The following is a 19,104-nucleotide window of genomic DNA, read 5'->3' on the forward strand; positions in this document are numbered from 1 at the left end:
CCAGATGGCCGCATTAACAATCTCACTACAGTTCCAACGTGCTTGTGTCGCCCAAACCGGCCACTTTATTTTTTAACCCATTGTCTTTTGTTGCATATTGTCTTTTCTCTCCTCCATGCCTTTTGCCTTCTGTCTCTCCAAAGCTCTTACAAAAAAATTTCCACTCTGCTCTGGATGTCCATACTCACTCTTTCCTCTCCTCTCTTGCTCCACTTCTCTGCTTCCTCCTGGGTGTGCAGCCAAATGGCAGCCCCAGAAAACTCAGGCTCATCACCCGCCTTTCACTGCTCTCCCTCTGTGTGTGTGTGTGTGTTCGTGTATATATATCTATCTGACAGACCGCCACTCCTTCGCCGACCCACACGACTTTTTCCTCTGGTCTTCTAAAACCATGAGGTCATCACTTTTTTCCATGCAAGATGCCCTGAAACCCAAAAATGAGCCCAAAGCTTTCACTTCAGTGTGACTAAGATTATCCAGCTGAGTCTACAAATACATGCAACCACTTAAGCACACACACACACACACACAGCATGCACACATACACACTCTCTTCTCTGCATTGCAAGAGCACAAATTAAAAGCATACAAGGCAGCAAGGACAAACGGAAAATCCTGCAATTGTCTGGTGGCGTCACAAGAAGAAATGAGAGAGCCAGCTGGTGATATTTCTTCCTCCTGCCGACACCTCATTACACAATGTCAGGTTGAAATGGCTCCTTCATTTCAGATGTTCCGTCCAGGTTTAAAGGACAAGGTGTGTGTTATCACCAATGGCTTTATAGCATCTTCATACAATGAGACGCTGCAGCCAAACAATCAATTGCCCTTCCCTCGTCACCGCGTTCGCAGCCGACAGCAGCAGATGATGATATATAACCTGATGGAGGGAAGGAAAGGGAAGGTGGGCAGGGGTGCGCGCTTGATGAAACGGGTTTAGGCTTCAGTTAAACATTCAGAAAATAATGCCGCACCGCCCTCAACTTAATCCAAGAACTCTGAGGGGCTTTGCATGAGATGGATGCGGCGGTGCCTGAGAGCAGCGAGGGGAGGATGGAGGGAGCGGGGGGAGGGAGCGGGGGGAGGGGGGGGGTGCACTGCAATGCAGACACCTTTTGGCGTCAGCAGAAGAGGCCGCTTGCTGCAGCCGTGCGTGCGCTAACAGAGTGTGTCTGGACGGAGCCACCACAGCCTCACCCAGCCACCTCTTCCTCCTGCTCCTCCTCCTCCTCCTCCTCCTCCTCCTCCTCCTGTCTCACGACTATAAACAGCATGCTGGAGTGGAACTAAATCTGTTTGACTCTGGCCCCATAAAAAGTGCTGCCACTATGGAGCTGCCATCATGAGCCCATCAATTGATTTGGCAATTAGTCAAAGTGTTCCAGCCATTCAGGAGTGAGGGAACCTCTGCCTCACATTGCTGGTAAATCTAACCTGCTGTCTGGAGGTTTCTCTTTACAAAAAGATTTGTTTTCTATGAATTCTGAGGCCTGACCCATCGACTCCTGATCCCTGATTGGCTATTGGCAAATATTAATGAAGATTCCTTTGAAAGCCAAGAGGCAAACATGGTTTACGTAACAAGGCAGAAATTTCTGAAAAAAACAAAACACCAATGGAACGAAAAATTAGGTGAATATGGACGCATGGATAATTTTTAGGGAGGCAGACAACAATGTTTCCATCCCTATTATTCCATTGATATTAACTAATGCTAAAAACTGACTTCTCATAAGAACTGCTCTGACGCTGAAGAAAAGTCTATGTTAACAGCCACTTATAACTATCAATAGCAATTCTTTCAATAAAGATCAAAACATTTTTCTCTTTGGTTGGGAATATGTAAGTGTAAAAATAAGACAGGACTGCAGCCTTTATATTGTTAGACTGCTGTATGTTTTAGCAGTGTGGGCTAAGGCATGTTGGCCCTTTCCTATCTAATAACATGGGGAGCCAACAGTGAGTAATGGGTTGCCGTGGGGAAACCTGTCATTAGTGGTTGTTATTCTCCCAACAGGACGGATGTAAGAGGATGACAGAACATGCAAACGCACCCTACAAGTCACTTTATAATATCCCCCACACAAGGAAGAGAAGACATAGCGAAGCCTCCACCTCTCCAGAAACAAAGCTATTTATGGATTCAACCTCTGAATGTGGATTTTTCTCTGATTTGTACCATTGTAAATATGGCAATGGTTCTTCTCACACATTAAAGATGCAACATCAATGAAACTGGTCGAAACTTGTGCTACGTTTTAAAATTTAGCTCAGCAGAGTAATGGAGTGGCTCATATTTTAATCAGCGTATGTGCAGCCTCGCAAAACAAACCCATGTGATCACTTATTAGTGTCACACTTGTTGACGTTCTGATCATTCTGAGCGTCAACATCCAGATGAAGCCAAAAGAAAAAAAACTAAATCATCGTAAATATCTGAGTGTCGTGTGTGTGTGTGGAGCGTGTGTCCTGTCACCATGTGTATGGGTGTGCTGGTCAGGTCTCTCTCGGTCACCAACCGGTCCTGGTCGGTGACATACAGGCCTTTCTGCGCCAGCGCCTGGATGACGGCGTTGTGGCCCAGCAGAGGTTTGACGGCATCGCTGCGGAGGATCAGGCTCCCGGCTCGGCAGTAGAGCTCGGCGGACTGGAGCAGGCAGGCCACCTGAGGCTTCACGTGCTCCTGGTTGTACTGGTCCCTGTACAACGGCTCCACCAGTTCCTCTGGTACAGAGTCTGAGAACATTGACAGAGAGAGAGAGTGAGAGAGAGGGAGAGAGAGAGAGAGAGAGAGAGAGAGAGAGAAAGGGAGAACGAGAGAGAGAGAGAGAGAGAGAGAGAGAGAGAGAGAGGGAGAGAGAGAGAGAGAAAGGGAGAACGAGAGAGAGAGAGAGAGCGAGAGAGAGAGAGAGAGAGAGAGAGAGGGAGAGAGAGAGAGAGAGAGAGAGAGAGAGAAAGGGAGAACGAGAGAAGGAGAGAGAGAGAGAGAGAGAGAGAGAGAGAGAGAGAGAGAGAGAGAGAGGAATTAGAGAGGCAAATGGTGAATGTATTGAAGCCTATGCTACAATTCTTTCCATATTGCGCTGCCTTTTGTGGTCGTTTTGGCTGCACCTTCTGCCCTGGTGGGAATGACCAGATCAACACCTGTTGGTACACACCAGAGGGAGATGATGCCTCAACAATTTCCTAGTACTCAAAAAATATCTCATTTTCATAATGATTGACAGTTGATGTCATTCCACTAAGAATATTCACCGGCTATAATATACATTTGTTTTTGTTGTGTAGGTCAAACAATGGGAAGACTGTGAGTGTCTTCCAAAGGTGCCTTCTCATCTTGTCTTCTCATCTAGTTGGACGCACATTATCTTGGCCAGACTATGTTGTTGTTAGCCACGGGTGTGTGTGACTTTTGAAGTGCGTGTACGTGTGTGTGTGTGTGTGTGTGTGTGTGTGTGTGTGTGTGTGTGTGTGTGTGTGTGTGTGTGTGTGTGTGTACTGAGGACACGGCATGCCTCAGTATGAGTGTGTATTCCTGGTGTGTAGGGTCATTTCCTCCCCAAATGCCTCTCTGAGTCACACAGATGGAAACAAAGGACGCGGCAGGAATCACTCTTAAAGGTGCAGCTTTAACTACAGTATTAGCACAAACTACACTGAGGCCAAATAGTGGAAAAGCAAAATAACATAAAATAAAAATAAAAGAACAGAAAAAGCCCATTGTGATTAAAATAGAAGATGTAAACACGAACTGCAGGCAAAATAGAAAACCCAGAGTGCATGTGATCAAACCTCAGCAGTTTTCCGAAGGTTTTTTTTTTTTTTTTAAAGTCTTCCCCTCCCTTCCTGCAGAGAGTGATGAGAAGAGTCGAAGCAACAGGCAAATGTTAAACCACATCAACGTTTACTTGGTAACAAGCCTTCCTCTGTCTGTTTACAGCTCTTTATTCAACACTACATTTGTGGGAACATCAATGAAGCTGAGTGTGGATCTGTACTTAACCCTTTAAGATACAATATTTGGCGAAATAGAACGTGTGTGGTGATGGTTTCTTACACTAAACTACTTACATGTTCATACACAGATTAACAGCTTGGAGGGAAGCAGATTTCCATTCGTCTAAGATACAAAAAAAAACATGATCACATAGTGACAGCTGACTACAACAGAACAATGGAGCCAGATTTTCTAGAGTTCATTAAAAGCTGCTGTGTCAGGTTAAAAAACAAAACAAAACAACACGAAAAAACTGTCGCCTTTGTGTCGGCCATCAAAGAGGAAACAGACAGGAAGTAGCTGCCACAGGAAGTGCAGGCACGACGAAGACTGCTCCCCTGGAGACCTCTGGTATCACAGCTCAGCATGCACAAGGCCACAATCAGCAAAGTTCATCTCTGCTGCTGCACAACTTGTGGAAAATTGTTTCACTAAGTTCTCTGGCGATGTCAGCAAATAGTTTCACTTCAATTTTCTGGAGATTACTGTGAAACCAGAACAGGCCATTTTAGTGTTTGACTGTTTCATACACTAAATCACAAGTTCCCATATTATTCAAAATTCACTTTATCATTTTTTTCCAACAACACAGTGTTGTTATCCTATCAATGTCATGAGGAAAATTCCATCCTTTCCCTCTTTTGGTGCTCCATTTTTCAGACAAATTGAGACAAAACACAGTACTGGAAATCAGCCCTTTGTGATGACACAAAATTCAAACGGTATCCCTTCCGATTTAGCGACAAAGATTCTGTTGTTGAAGGTCCAACAAAGCATCAAAGGAAGTGAGAAGCTAAACTGTTTTTTAGTTTTTTTAACAGCGGGCTGTAAACAGAGAGCTAAATCAGCTATTTCCAGGAGATCTGTTTTCACGCAAGGCTGCTTTCAGTGGATAAAAAAAGTAAAGATCTTATGGCTCAAATGCATGCTGCATCAGACCTTCAGGTCCTCCTCCCCTCTGATGTGTTTTCAAGGGTCCTTCTGTCTGTGTTTTAGATCACGCTCAGCAAAATGACTGACAACATCTTGAATTTGAGCTAAAGACTCAAGTCTGCATGCATGGCTTGGTACGACTTCCAATTCAACTGAGCACAGCAACAAAAACATCATCCCGCCATCTACGACAGGCTTCTCAAAACCCCTTTTAACACTTAAATGTGTTGTCTTTTGTTACTTAATTCTATATTCTTTTACCATACATCACCAATTAACTTTTGCTCTGAGTCGAGGCATATTGTGGATTTTTTTTTCTTGCTTGCTCTTGCACTTAACGTTAGAAGTCAGCACAAACAACACTGGGGTTCCAGAAGCACAGCAAATGCTCCGATTTGTTGCACTACCATGAGAGAGTTACATTAAATGAAACACAGCAACTAACTGTTGTAAACAACAATATAGGGGATCAATGAATTATCACTGAAAACAGTTGTGCAATGGATTTATGCATGCATTGCAGAACATACATTTCCTGTCCCTTCTGCATCCATACATTTTCTAAGTATTGCATTACAATGCAGCGGAAACACAGAGATATTTGCTCATTCTGAGCACCACCACTATCTATCCATCACCCCTCTGGCCAGTCAGAAGACACAGAGGATTGGTTCGGAACTGGGCAACACTTCTCAGCAGATCTGGAAGCAGAAACTGTGTCGCCCTAAGAGATGGGAAGGAGCAGCAATATGCTGCTGAGTGCCGTAGGTCTTCTCATGAACTAAGAACAACCTTCTCACATGCTGTCACCCACCACCAGCCCTCCCTGTTTGGCCCTCGATGCGAGATCAATGGCAGTGATTCAGAGGTCAGGTATTTAACTTGTGCCTTTGTTGTTCTGCCTTGTCTGTGTGTTGCTGGAGGAGCAGCAGCTGTAGAAGCATGAGAAGAGTGAGATGGTGCAGCAAAGCAGGCTGTTGTCCCGGGGAAGAACGACAAAACTGTGAGGAATGACTGTAAGACACGGACTTCCATATATAAACATCACCAGTGGTGCTGTTGAGGAAAACAGCTGTTACTATGCTGGGAGGGAACAGATAAAATGGGGCTGAAATATATATAAAATATGTTTATATAACAGTGAAAGAGAACCGGAAAAGTATTTGCTCGTAACTGTTTTAAGCTATTGACAAACCACAAGGTATGTTTTAAATGATCCATGTTACGCTTGGATTCCGATCTTAATTTTTCACTCTCAACTCCGGCGCAGCAGTACTGCCCAATTAATCTACAGGTCAACAAAAAACAGTATATTAAGCTCTCTGCTTATGGCCTCCATGGCAAATTTTTGGTATTAACTTCCTGACAGAAGTGATAGATTGTTGGGATTTTCCCATGTTTGGAAGAGAACAAAAACAGTGTGGCTGTTCAGACCCACACCTGTCTGGAGGTGTGGTCAATAAGCAGGGAGAAGTATCAGTGCCCCCTCTGACATCACAAAGGAAATAAATAAACAAAATGAATAAATAATCATTCACTTTTCTAATCTCTGAGGAATGCGATGACAGACTAGAAACACATTACTGGTAGAAAACATTAGTAAAGTGAATTTTGTACCTTATGGGAGCTTTAAGATGGTGAACATGAAGAAATTATGAGCATTTGCTGCTTTGCTCCAGCCTTAGCTAACAGAAATAAGGTATGTGCAGAAGTTCTGCTACTGATGTTCACCATGAGACATGTGAGGGGCATTAGTCGCATATTTGCTGCAGGATTTTTCAGGCCTTTTTTTTTTTTTTTTTTAAGTTGTGCTGCGTCAGAGCCTCACATTTCTTTTCAGAAATCAACAGACCATGTTGCTGTCCTTTAGGCATCAGTCATGTGAAGGCTAATGGAGCAGTCACACAGACCCAGGAGGTTTGACCTCTACCAGTCTGCAGCATGTGACCTGCAACAGGTTTAATTGATGCAACTTGGGCAGGAAATCCTGTTTATGGTCGACCTGTAAACAACCAGGTGCTGTGTGACGATCGGAGCGGTGATGCCCGTGGATGTGAGACACCTAGAGGCCGAACCTACCGGAGCCGAACGCTTTGGCCACCAGCCAGGCCAGGCTGCAGGAGATCTTGGCCCTGGTGAAGTCGTAGTGGTCGAAGCTCCTGATGGCCGGGACGATGAAGGTCCGTCTCATCCCCCTTTCATCCGCAGCATCTCCCATCTTTTTTCACTCTCTTTGGAACCGGTTGTGCGAGAAGACACACACGCACACACCCAGGAGGGAGAGGGGTAACAGGGCAGACTTAGGAATTCCTCCGGGCTGCGGTTGACATCCCGTCCAGAGGAATTCGATGCAGCAAAAATCTCCCCGCCTCTCTCAGGACGAAGAAAAAAAATAATGCAGAAACGTGGCCTCGGCTTTTATTTTAGGTTGAAGGGGAAAAGGCCGCACCTCGGTTTCAGATGGTCCATTCTTTCAGTATCCGGGAATGTCCTGGTGGAGTGACAGCTCGGCTCAGCTCAGAGGGAACATTTGGGGAGATTTGCTCCCGCTCCCTGGCGAGACTATCTTCAGGTTGTCCGACATGACGGAGCGGCGGTGGGAGCAGGAGAACCGACGCCAGAGGACGGGTCCACAAGTCAGAGAGAGCCGGTGTTGGTCTCCATGACAGTCGTCCCTCCTTTTGATTTCCCCCAGGTTTTCTCCTCCGGGCCTGTCTCTCTGTCTCCCGGTCCCTCCGCGCCGCGGCGGATCCTCTGCGTTTTTCCTGCCGCACCGATCCGAGGGATGATGCCACTGCGCCTGCGCGGTCCACCCACCCCAGCCTCTAGTCCCGGTTCCTCGAGGATTCAAACCGAGGTGGGGTGCACGCAGGCGGGAGGGGCCATGCAGCCACATCTGGTTCCCATAGACGGCAGCTGGATAGCATAAAAGCCAACGTTGCTTAATAGAACTATATGATGCCCATCAGGGGAAATAAAAAAAGGATTGACTTAACTTGTATTCCGTTTTATGTTAATTAATGAAAGTTTGTTTAGTTCATTGAACCAGAAATAATTCCAACAAAAAACACAGCAACTGAAAATGTAACAATAACCTTAATACCAAATGTAATCCAAGACATTTACACTACATTTTAAAATAAGTCATGACATTGCAATTGCTAACAAAAGATCACGAAAAATTAAAGGCACAGGGTGGAAGATTTAACTGCACCTTAAGATAAGAAACCATGTTGCAATTACATTGGTAGTGCAATATGGTGGAACCACGAATGCAAATGACTCACAAAACAACCCGACAGTTGGTGACTCCGTCAAACTAAAACATCCTTATGCATATTTAGTTCCGTTTGATGGCATTAGACCCCTTTGAAATATCGCACATGGCGGTCTTTAAATACCTTCAATGGATTCATTTCGTAGCTTTTATCGCTTTCAGTTCCTCAAAATTCATTTCATTATCACACGATTTTCTTGACGTCATTTTCCATTTCACATTTGAGAAAGTGACACAAAACCTGTGGCGATACTATAATAAATTACTCACTGTAATTGTAGTAATGTTTGGACTCAGTATTCAGTTTGGTCTTTAATATATGGAGCAACACAACCATACATAATCCCATGCATTTTATCAATACCAAGAATGTTATTCCCACGTCATTAATATGGCAGAAATGAAAACAAATGTACAGACAGAAATACATCCAGTACTGATTTTTTGTATATTTTTTTCTGTAGATTAAAAAAGGAATCAAGTTCACACAATTGTCAACATGCTTCATTATTTAACCCACAACACCAAAATGGCTTCATACTTATGACTTTTTCTGATGATTTAACCTATAAAACACACACACACACACACACACACACACACACACACACACACACACAAAAAAAAATCAAACATTTCCTATTGAGGATTACACTGACAATATGAGTGAGGGACATTTTCTGCACAGCTTGCTTGTCAATTACAAGCTTTCAGCAATTATCTACCTTCTCTAAAAAACTCTCTTTAAAGATTATTTAAAACTTGTGCTGTGACCTGTAACAGTCAAGTGTAAAACAGAGCTTATAAAAAATATCTTAAAATTGTGACTGCTTCTGAGTCACATTCATACAACAATGACTGTTAAAACGTACCAAAAGACAGGAAGAAAAACCAATGAAAAAGGGAAGGAAGGAAGGAGGAAACTTGATCACCCCAAATTAATTCCTATGGCTGCAGCTGCTTCCCATACACCTGACTTAGATCTATTGAATCTGTTTTTTTGTTTTTTGGTCAGATCTCGGAGCAACGGCGAAACAGAATGACACTGCACCCTCCTGCCTAGAGCACCCAGGAAAGATTCAAAGCACCCTTAATGAAGCGGTATTGCACCCTAGTGCCTGCACAAGGTTCGTGCAGCTCCAGGAGACAGGACTTGTGTACCATATTTTTGCCATTAGATGGCAGTCTTCTACAAGTATAAGGTATTCATGTGCACTCCTAGCCTTGCTGCACGGCATCATGACACGTCAATTACAACTTCCTACAGTATATTTTTTTTATAACTGTCTTTTCAGTTCCAATTAAAATCACAGCAAAACAAAAACAATAAACTTTTAGTGTTGTTTCTTCGTGAATCTTAAATAAATTGAGTTTATCTTGCTTCCTATTTTCTGTCTTCTTCCTCTCTGCCCTCTGAGTCGTTTAGATCCACACCTCCACCCAGATCCACAGTCATCTGGGAGTCATTGCCAATCATGATGTATTTTGCATTGTTTATGTGGATGTTTGGCTGCTGCTGCTGATGCCACCAGGCCCTGCACTCCTCACTATCATTCTGCGTAGGAATGGCTGAGCCTAGAAGAAGCCTTTGTGCCATTAGCAGCCTGATGTTCTCGCTCTCCAGCGACTGGGTCTTCTCAACCTCTCTGATGAACTGCTTGTTGTGCTGCTTCAGCTGCCTCAGTCTCTCCTGTTTCTTGATCTGACTTTTCACTTTCTGCTCTTCAATCCATATTTTGTGCTGCTTCCTGATCGCCACTTGAGACATTGACCTCCTTACTTTTCTTTCAAAGTTCCTGTCCTCCACAAGTGGAGTTATTGTCTGCAGGACCAAAGAAATTTCCTTTGTGGCATTTTGCTGCGGGAGGAGTGGTATGACAGTGTTGTGCTTGTGTGCCTTGTTGACGGAATTGATTAGGGCAGAGTTTGTCTCCAGGTCCTGCATGTGAGTGTTAAAGTTTCGGGTGAGAAGCAGAATGGTGAAGGCCGTGTTGTTGATGGCGTCCTCCACGCACCTTAGAGAGCTCTTCCCCGCCATGGCAAAGTCATCTGAGAAAGTCGCCCCTTCTTTGCCGATGATACTCTCCAGTCTGACCCTCATGCTGTCAGCCATGCCGGCGTCCACAGGTGCATGCAAGATGACAAAGGCGTAAAACGTTGTCTCTTCGTCCTCCTCCTCTTCACACTCTTCTGCTTCCTGTTGTTCCTGCGTTACACTTCCAGCAGGCATAGTGATTTGGCTGGCGCTTGCCGCAGGAGTTGGGATGAGACTCGGCTGACAGGTGTTACCAGGGAGACTTTCCAACTTTGTGTTTTGTGCCGCTAATTTCTCGTCTACCTTGAGGTGCTTATTTTGAGCGAAACCAGAACTTTCAGAGGTTGTAGGCTGAGGGTCTCCCGGTGCAACATTTGCTTCTGATCCACTAATAAGGTGCTTGTTGTTGCTTGTCTGCGACATTTCAGGGGTACTTCTCTCTTCTGGATAAAGGGCTGTTGGAGGTATACTTATCTCCAGATGTGACGGGTATGAGGGAGCCATGGAGCTGGCCTTCAGCGGACTCGGCAGACTATTAACTCCTTCTTGCTGCTCCTGCGAGAGAGTCATTCCTAAAGCCGTACTTCCTCTTCCAAAGCTACTTTGAGAGTCCCGGTGAGAACTCGACCTGAGATCAGGAGATGAGTACATCCACTCCTCAAACCCGCAGACCATTTTAGCTTCCTCCCTGAGATTTTTGTATGCCTGATCCTCACAAGTGCTTGTTTTCTGATTGTCCCCGGCGAGGGCTCTCTTATACGCCAGGTTCCTTAGAGGCAGATCGCACAGTCTTTGCTCTGACAAGACTTTGAAGACGCGAGCCAGCAGCACCAAGGAATCCAGACTGAAATCCCCCATATCAACACAACTAGTGGCAAAGTCTTCGAGTTGACCTTGACTTCTCTCCCACTTCTCCGCAAGGTGTTTAGCCAGGTCATGATCCATGAGCGTGTTTAATTTCTCCACTGCCTGTTCCTCTCGTTGGAGGATGATAAGGGTCAAAACATGTATGAGTCTCTCCGCTGGAGTCTCACGCAGCTGGAAGGTCAGGCTTATGAGTCGCTCCACTGGGGCTCTCCTTAGTATGTCAAAGACTTCTTTGGGTCCGGTCCGTTCTTTGTGGGAGCTCATTTTTCAGTTTTGCCTGTGACTCGATCTGCGTGGTGTGACAATACTACATGTTCTCTGTCTGTTCAGGGAGAGGTGCAGTACATGGACATGTCTTGCTTCTATGTATAGAAAAAAGAATCAAATGAACAAGCATTAGACATTGTGAGGTCCCTGTGCAGTGCATGATCATACAAAAGACAGGCTTAACGTGCTACTGTGTGATAAAATAAGTAGCAGAGTGGAGTATAAGCAGCCAAACAGGTTGGACCTGTGTTGTTGTTGTTCAACTATATCCACATGACAGTAAACAGACGGGCACTATAACATCAACATATGAACCAAAACTCGAAGACATTCACTTACCAGCTTTGAGCTACAAGCGGCTTAGCAATAATAGTGCTCTATGAACTTCCACCTCAAACAAGGAAGTCGTCCAGAGTATGTCTTCCACTTTGGTTCAACAGCAATAAACTCCTTTTTGTCTGATACAAACAGGAAATTCCTGTTAAAAGAACAACACTTCCAACAAAGACTATTCTAAAAGTTGAAGTTTAAATTTCAGGAACGTGGCGTGAGTGCTGGTTGAAGTAGGCCCCTGCCTGCTTGATGATGTCACATGCTGTGTGGGTATAGGAACCCAGGAGGGACAAAAGACAAAAGTAAAAAGGGTATGTGTGACTGCTAAAAAAAAAAAAACCACGTTACCGCACACAGTAACTGTCAGGAAAACAGATGTGTGAACGTTTGAAATCCCCTGAGATTCTTTTTTAACTTTCTTTTTCATCAGCCTTTGAAAAGTAAAGTCTCTCATAACACACAATCTTCACAGATCTGAAGAAAATAATAGATTATCATCAAGAAAAGCGTGATGGGTGTGGAAGCGTTCAGCTACTTGTCCACCGACTGTGCAGACAAGAAGGATTCTGGTATTCTCCCTCTCTCCTGAGAATGTATTTTTATCCATGGAGAAAACCTCCAACCCTGTATTTACCAGGGGTGGGGTCACGCTGAGGGAGAGCACAGGCCGGCATCAAATCCCTCAATATGTCGCAGACAGAGAGCCTCTGTGTTCTCTGAGCCGATTCCAGTCCAGTGTTTACAGTATAGCCACTTCTGAGAACCTACTCACTCACTCTATAGGATGGGTGGTTTTTCTATGTGTATTGTAGCATTGATATATGCCGCTACTGGATCAAGTATCTCCATTTATAGCTCATGCCAACAGACCACAGCCCTCCTTTCTCCAACCCTTAAACATAAAGGGAAGATCAAGCTAAAATATGGAGCTGTGTGAAAATAGTCTCAGTTTAAATTATCCTATAAAGCAGGAGGGCCACAGACATTTTCTCGAGACTAAAAGGGAATAGCATCAAGGTAGATTTTCTTCTGTCATCACAGGGTTAAACATACAAACACAACAGTAATAATAATAATAATAATTGTAATAATAATAATAATAATAATAATAATAATAATAATACCCAGGTGAACAGCAGTTTTTTTATGGTTATGCTTTAGTAGATGACATTTTTTAATCTGCACCCAGCTCTATATACATCACAGTAAGCTTAGGGTGGTCTTTTACTTTATTTTACTTTTCACCTTAAAACCTATGAGGCAGGCCCAGATATGTACATTGCATATTTCACACATGTTAAAACAACCATAGAAGCCCTTTACACACAAATTGCAAATTAAAGTTTAATCATTAAAAATTGTTTCACTCTTTAAAGAGCTTGACAAGATATATGTAAAAAAAAAAAAGAAAAGAAAAAGAAAATCCACCTCTAAAATGTTCATTTTGTCATAATGAGATCATCATCACAACCCAGTTACATTTTACTATTATTATCCAAGACTGCCCCCCCTCCCCGTCCCCCGATATTAGGAATTTATCTTGTACAATTTGCCAGAGACAGCATTCTGAGCCGTGCCACAGCCTGACCAATCATCAGAATAATTGTCCGCTCACCTTATTCTGATATACCTCCCAAGCACACATGGACACATACAAGCAGATGCACAAAAAGGCCATGCACGCTCTGACGCACACACGCGCACACTGCCTCAGGATCATCCTCCGTCAGTTGCATAACAGACTGCCAAACGTCCATCTTTATTAAGGTCACTTCTTTTAATGAGCGACACTCTCTCCCAGCAGCTGTGTTAGTCAGCCTGGCAAAAAAAAATATGCAATCGGCTCCTGGCAAAACATGTAGTAGGACATTCCATCAATTTGTGGCTTTTGTGCAGCTTCCATCACGGCTCTTTGAGCCACAGTGCTCCAACCTCTGCCAGTTGTGTCCTCTTTGGTTTAGTCTGAAGAGCTGAGCGGAACGCTGACTCCCGAACGCTGAACACTGACTCTTGGCAAACAAATGCAACTTTACACTCATTTTGCCACAAACCTAAGTGCACAGATGTGTTTGCCGTGTCTTTTTGAGAGAGTGGCTGCTGGCCGTGGGAGAGCGCCCTAGGGAGAAGAAGAGGGGTCACGTATAAGAGGCTTTAGGGCAGACAAGTGAAAAGGAGGCCCTTTCTTGGACAGAGACTACGGATTAGGATGAAAGACGTATGAGTGGGGGATGCGCTCTCTCCTTTTCTTTTTTTTATCTGTCTCACACACTCATTGCATCTCCGCATTCTGCACGTCTATACAAAACAAGCAAGGGGCTAAAAGAGCGAGATACAAAGACAGACACAGCAGAAGATACAGAGATGGTGAAACAAAGACAAACAGATAAGATGGCGAGATAGGGGATGGAGCAAAATGGGAGCCGAGACCTTGACAGATCGATAGGGTCTTTAGAATTCAGATTGTGAGAGGCCAAGTGAGGCCGTGCACTGTGGCGCTCTTTTCCCAGCCACTTGATTCGTCACACATGCTAAGAGAATTTAACACACTTGCTCCTAGCTGGCACATATATCCCCCACACACATGTACATGCGAGGACATATACGCAGTTTCGATACAGCGTCCACACCCCTGCGGTCTTGGACGCCTGAATGAAACACCTGCGCTGAAGACACTCCAGCACTCAGCAGGGCAGTACACAAAGCAGAGCATGGCCTTGAGACGTTACACAAGTACATTTTGTTCAGGTTATACTGACAGCTGCAGCTTTCGCTCGCTGCCACGGTCCGACTTAGCCTATGCGCGTGTTGTGTATCAAAGCGTAAAAAAAAAGAAAGGCCAGCCCGGTTTGTGTTGTTGACAAAGTGCGGCAACAGATCTGAGTTAATGTGACAGTTAACTAGCATTAATTCAGGAGCAAAGGTAAATGAAGCGGCCCGCGGACACGATAGGGGGAGAGCAGCACGGACGGGAAGACGTGTGCATTGTACCACACTGAAGCATGCTTGGGTGAGCATGTAGGCCATGCCAACAACAATGCATAATACAGCCTCTGGTGATGGGGGATGCATATGCACACACACACACACACGCACGCACACACACACACACACACACACACACACACACACACACACACACACACACACACGCACACACAAGAGACCCCAACCGCTTCTTGCATGTTCATGCACAAACACACACTGGCGCTAACGCGCGCGCACATACACACACACACACACACATGCACAGACATTGATGGTGATGGGGCCATGGAGCAGTTTATGTTCATATCAAGAGAAAGTCTTTGATCAGTGTGACAGCAAGGGCACTCGCCTCGGAGGAATTAGCCAACTCTTGCCTCGCAAACGCACATCCACAATAAATCAGGCATGTTTGTATTCGGCAGTAGGGGTAGGGGGTGTCTGATATTTAACTTCATTAATATGCTAAATGTATGAATATGATTTGTTCCAGTTCAGCGTCCAAAGTACTATGTCCAAGAGTGGCACGAAAACCACAAAGACAAGAAATTCAGTTTGCATGAATAATCCTCTCCGGGTTTAATACGTGGTTAAGCTGCACGAGCAATTTACACATGGCTTTTTAAATTAGCAGGACTCACACTCACTAGTCTCACTTTTACAAATTTTATAAAATTGCTTTGTTTCTTATGTACCGAGATTTGAGGAGCCAGTCTAAAAATATTTTCTTTATGGATAACAGTAGTTTTAAATCACTGATTCAGTTAAATCTCTCCCAGATTTTTATGATGAAAAATTCTATTTTGTATAAATGTATTCCTTCTGAAAATGATTATGAGATGTGTTTTTCCTCTGACTTGTCAGTTATTTAGTGTAGTCTTCAAACCGGAGGAACCAGTAAGACTGGCTTTGAAACGTCCTGAAAACACATACATTCAGATTAAACAAACAGATATGTCGGTTGATTTATATCCAAAACCTGAGCCATGATAGTTAAGGTGAAACAGGTTTTATGAGCTACTATACCGTATAAAAGCGTATATGTAAACAAATGGCACATTCTATTTTAAGCACAAGACAGTTTTGAATGTGCAAATGGAAAGCTATAACATTTGGAGGAATTTAGTTTGCAACTAAATATTTCACAAAACAATAGTGATAATTTTGCCCTTCTACAATTTTTGTAATTTTGTTTCTACTTTGGAGTTTCTACAATTGCACAACTTTTGTTTGTAAAGTTTTTAGGTATTTCTCAAAAAAAAACAAAAAAACATGATTTTTCTTGAAGTTGAAACTGTTAAGAAAATAATAAAATACCGGAACTTGAAGAAAAAAAGGACAAAAAAAGAAGAAAAATGTTTTTGATAGGTTTTAGTTGGAGTCTTTTTTTAACCAAAGAAAGAGGTTATTCATTTCTTAAGTCAAGATTTTAAAATCATGTTCATTATTTCAAAGAAGAAAAAAATATATTACAAAGAATAGATAAGAGCATAGAGTAAAGGAGAACGAATGAATTAAAACAGCACTGTGTGGAAAATTAACAGAGAAAAAAAAATCTGGCTGCACTTGGTGTTAGAAAAACTGCCCATCCAAAAGCCCCTTGCTCAGACCCCCATGTCACTTTTGTCCGCCTGCAAGCCCTGCGGATGCAAGCCTTCGCCTTGTATAGCAGATGCACACAACCAAAGGATGTGAGGCATGAAAGCAATAGGAAATTCATTACATATTCCTACCCCCCTCCGTTCGCCATAATCACCACAATTAGCAGACATCTGCAGTGACTCTAAAGCTGCGCGAGTGTTCAGGCAATCAGAGCAGCTTCACCGACGGCACTGACTGCAGCCCCCTCTGTGATGGGCCTCATCCTGGAGGGAAGCATTCCATTAGAAACTCAGTGATTAATTGAGATGGAGCATGTGCTCCTGGCGTTGAGTTAGAGCAAAAGCCGACAGGAGGCACCCAGGATGGCAGAACCCTGTGCGGGATTGGTGGAGGTGTTCTGGCATTGGCAGGGACCGTGCCCCACTGTTGATGATGCGAAGTAAGGTGCTCACACTGCGGTTTGTAATTAGCGACGTAGGAACAGTTTCCAAACAGCGGCTAAATGAAGACACTCCGGCTCATCAAGTAAACAAAACCTGTGTGACTCTGATGACAACCCCGAATTTTACAGTTGCTTCCGTTTTGGAGGCAGAGGGGGAATAAAAGAGTAAATTGTGGTGATTGCTGCTCTCTTTTGCAAGCATTTGATATCTATATAATCAAATTGTTGGAAGCACTTGAACCTTTAAGATACTGTAACCATGAACATGGACTTAGAAATTATTGTAAAGTATGAAACCGCTGAAACTTGAAAGAAATAGTTTGAAACTGCAAAATGTTTGACTGTGTTCTTGCTAAGAGACATGCTGCGGACAACAGCTGTTAATTAACTGGAGCATAAATGATAAAACCACCAGAAATAGTGACCCTGGTGCCATTTTAGCTAAATCCTAGAAGCAGATTATCCAGAGTTATACAATAATTTATATCAAATGTGTTTCATGCACAGGAAAAATTCTAAGATATGGCAAGAAGATGGTAGACCATGATAGAAAGTTATTTCTTGCATTATTCTCAGATTGGGTCGACTAACCAAACTAAACATTCCGGATTCTGTTCTGCTCTTCAGTGATTTAATTGGAGCCAATCAGAATGTGGGACATTGTCTCAGTATGTGGGACATGAGACAGGGGATAGACGTGCTGTGTAGTCCCACACAAAGTTGAGCAAATGATCACTGGACACTTTTAAGGAAATTAAACCCATTATCTCACCTGCAGTTGGAGTATCTGAGCAGAGAACTATCTTTAATTGTAATAGAGTTCAGCCACCCAGGACACAAGTGAGATGTAAATATTTGTTAAATCATAATTTTTAAATGATCATTAAACCTGCAGTTCGAATTGGTGGTAACTGAAAAATGCTTTAAGGCAGGTCTGAAAAGCATTTTCCCCCCCATTTCCTGGAGCTCAGTGTCAAATGATAGAAATGCTGCTGAGGTTATTTCAGTGGATGGAGCCTCTCTGTGTCATTTGTTGAAAAATAAACACCAATATTGGGGGCTTTCACCAACCTGGCAGCCAAACAAGTAGGCCAATTTCTTATTCATGGCTTGTAAGTGAAAGCCTTGCTAAATTATTTATTAACCAACCAATTGTTACAATCTGCTTAATACGGGCTTACTTATCGGAAAATTGTTCCGAAATCTCCAAACCCGCGGAGAACCAAATGACCCTTCAATTTAAAAAGGAAGACACTGAATATGGAATTATAAGGCTTTCACATGATAGCAGTCACACGCATGAACTCCCACACGGTTAGATTTATGAAAAGAGCCTGTGATTGAAGCCGCGGCTAAATTAAGAGGAAGGGGGAGATTAGGAGCTTAAAAGAAACCAAGCCAAGGCTGTTTCCCTCATTTGAGATGTTTGAAATCCTGAATAACTGTAGGTGCTACACTTCTGAGAGCAACATTCCCACTAGTCATGCAAATGAGCCTTCAAATCCCCACAATAATCAGATGATGTGCTGCTTTGTCGAGATTTGAGCGTGCCATTTTATCGGTTTAGCAGAGACAACAGCCGCCGCCGTCACCACCATCAGCACTATCAACCCCCCCCCCCCATACCCCCCCCCCTCCAAAAAAAAAGAAAAAAAAGAAAAGAAAACAGGAGAAGAAGGGGGTCGAGGGGGGCACATTTCTCCTTGACGGCCTCTTGGCTGTCGTAAACTTGTAGAGTCACAATGAAAACGGGTGTGATCCTCCGCCCGGTGCTTCCTTCCTTCGAGTGCAGGGGTCTCGGCCCAATAAAGGCCTGTGTTGGTGCGGCGCAGACAGACCCCCCCGTTCCCTGTCGTGTGGAGAAATGTGTCTGATCTCCATGGCTACTGGTCGCAGAGGAGCCCCCGCTGTGGCTGTCGGGGTTTCTCTGGCTGCTCGCAGGTTGACGACAGAGTGTCTCATGGTGTGTGTGTGTGTGTGTGTGTGTGTGTGTGTGTGTGTGTGTTAATGGGAGGCCTTCAGGTCAGGGGGTGATTTAGTATCATCATTACCACTCTGCAGAAGGAGTGGCGGTGGTTCTCATTTATTATCTCCAGAAAAACACCCTAAAACGGAGCAGCCCCAGCATCTCCAGTGTGTGTGTGTGTGTGTGCAGCCTCCTGAGTGAGAATCTTGAACATGAGAAAGCTTTGAGCCGTATTGATTCAGCCCGGCACTCTCCCTTTCTCTCTGCGAAGTGACTAGCACAGAATCTGAGGGGAGAATTATCCATGCACCATTTCCCCACCTAGTCCTGCACAGAAATAAAAAAATCTGCAGCTCCAGCTTTCTCATAACCTACATACAGCACTGACACACACACACACACA

At 43.9% G+C, this 19,104-nt stretch overlaps 2 protein-coding genes across 6 annotated transcripts in view; both read right to left on the minus strand.

Moving 5' to 3' along the window:
• Positions 1-8,341, minus strand: part of camsap2b (calmodulin regulated spectrin-associated protein family, member 2b) — a 28,103-nt gene extending 19,762 nt beyond the window's left edge. For all 4 annotated transcript variants that reach the window (XM_076021228.1, XM_076021226.1, XM_076021227.1 and 1 more), the window contains exons 1-2: positions 7,010-8,341; positions 2,477-2,736 (exon numbers count right to left, since the gene is read on the minus strand). In XM_076021228.1, coding sequence (XP_075877343.1) covers positions 2,477-2,736; positions 7,010-7,148 — 399 coding nt within the window. In that variant the 5' untranslated portion in view covers positions 7,149-8,341. The remainder of the gene's footprint in view (positions 1-2,476; positions 2,737-7,009) is intronic.
• Positions 1-11,975, minus strand: part of ticam1 (TIR domain containing adaptor molecule 1) — a 32,154-nt gene extending 20,179 nt beyond the window's left edge. Inside the window, exons 1-2 of one of the 2 annotated variants that reach the window (XR_012926254.1) lie at positions 11,716-11,975; positions 8,842-11,471 (exon numbers count right to left, since the gene is read on the minus strand). Coding sequence is in view for 1 of the 2 variants with exons in the window: in XM_076021238.1 (XP_075877353.1) it covers positions 9,592-11,373 (1,782 nt within the window). In the remaining variant the exon portion in view is untranslated. Of the gene's footprint in view, positions 1-8,482; positions 11,472-11,715 lie in introns of those variants that run through there. The other variant, XM_076021238.1, reaches the window with a different exon arrangement.
• Between the last annotated feature and the right edge of the window lie 7,129 nt (positions 11,976-19,104).

This window comes from Nelusetta ayraudi, unplaced genomic scaffold (genome assembly GCF_046127955.1).
Source record: "Nelusetta ayraudi isolate G7.1 ecotype Tasmania unplaced genomic scaffold, CSIRO-AGI_Nayr_v1 ptg000011l, whole genome shotgun sequence".
NCBI classification, from domain to species: Eukaryota; Metazoa; Chordata; class Actinopteri; order Tetraodontiformes; family Monacanthidae; genus Nelusetta; species Nelusetta ayraudi.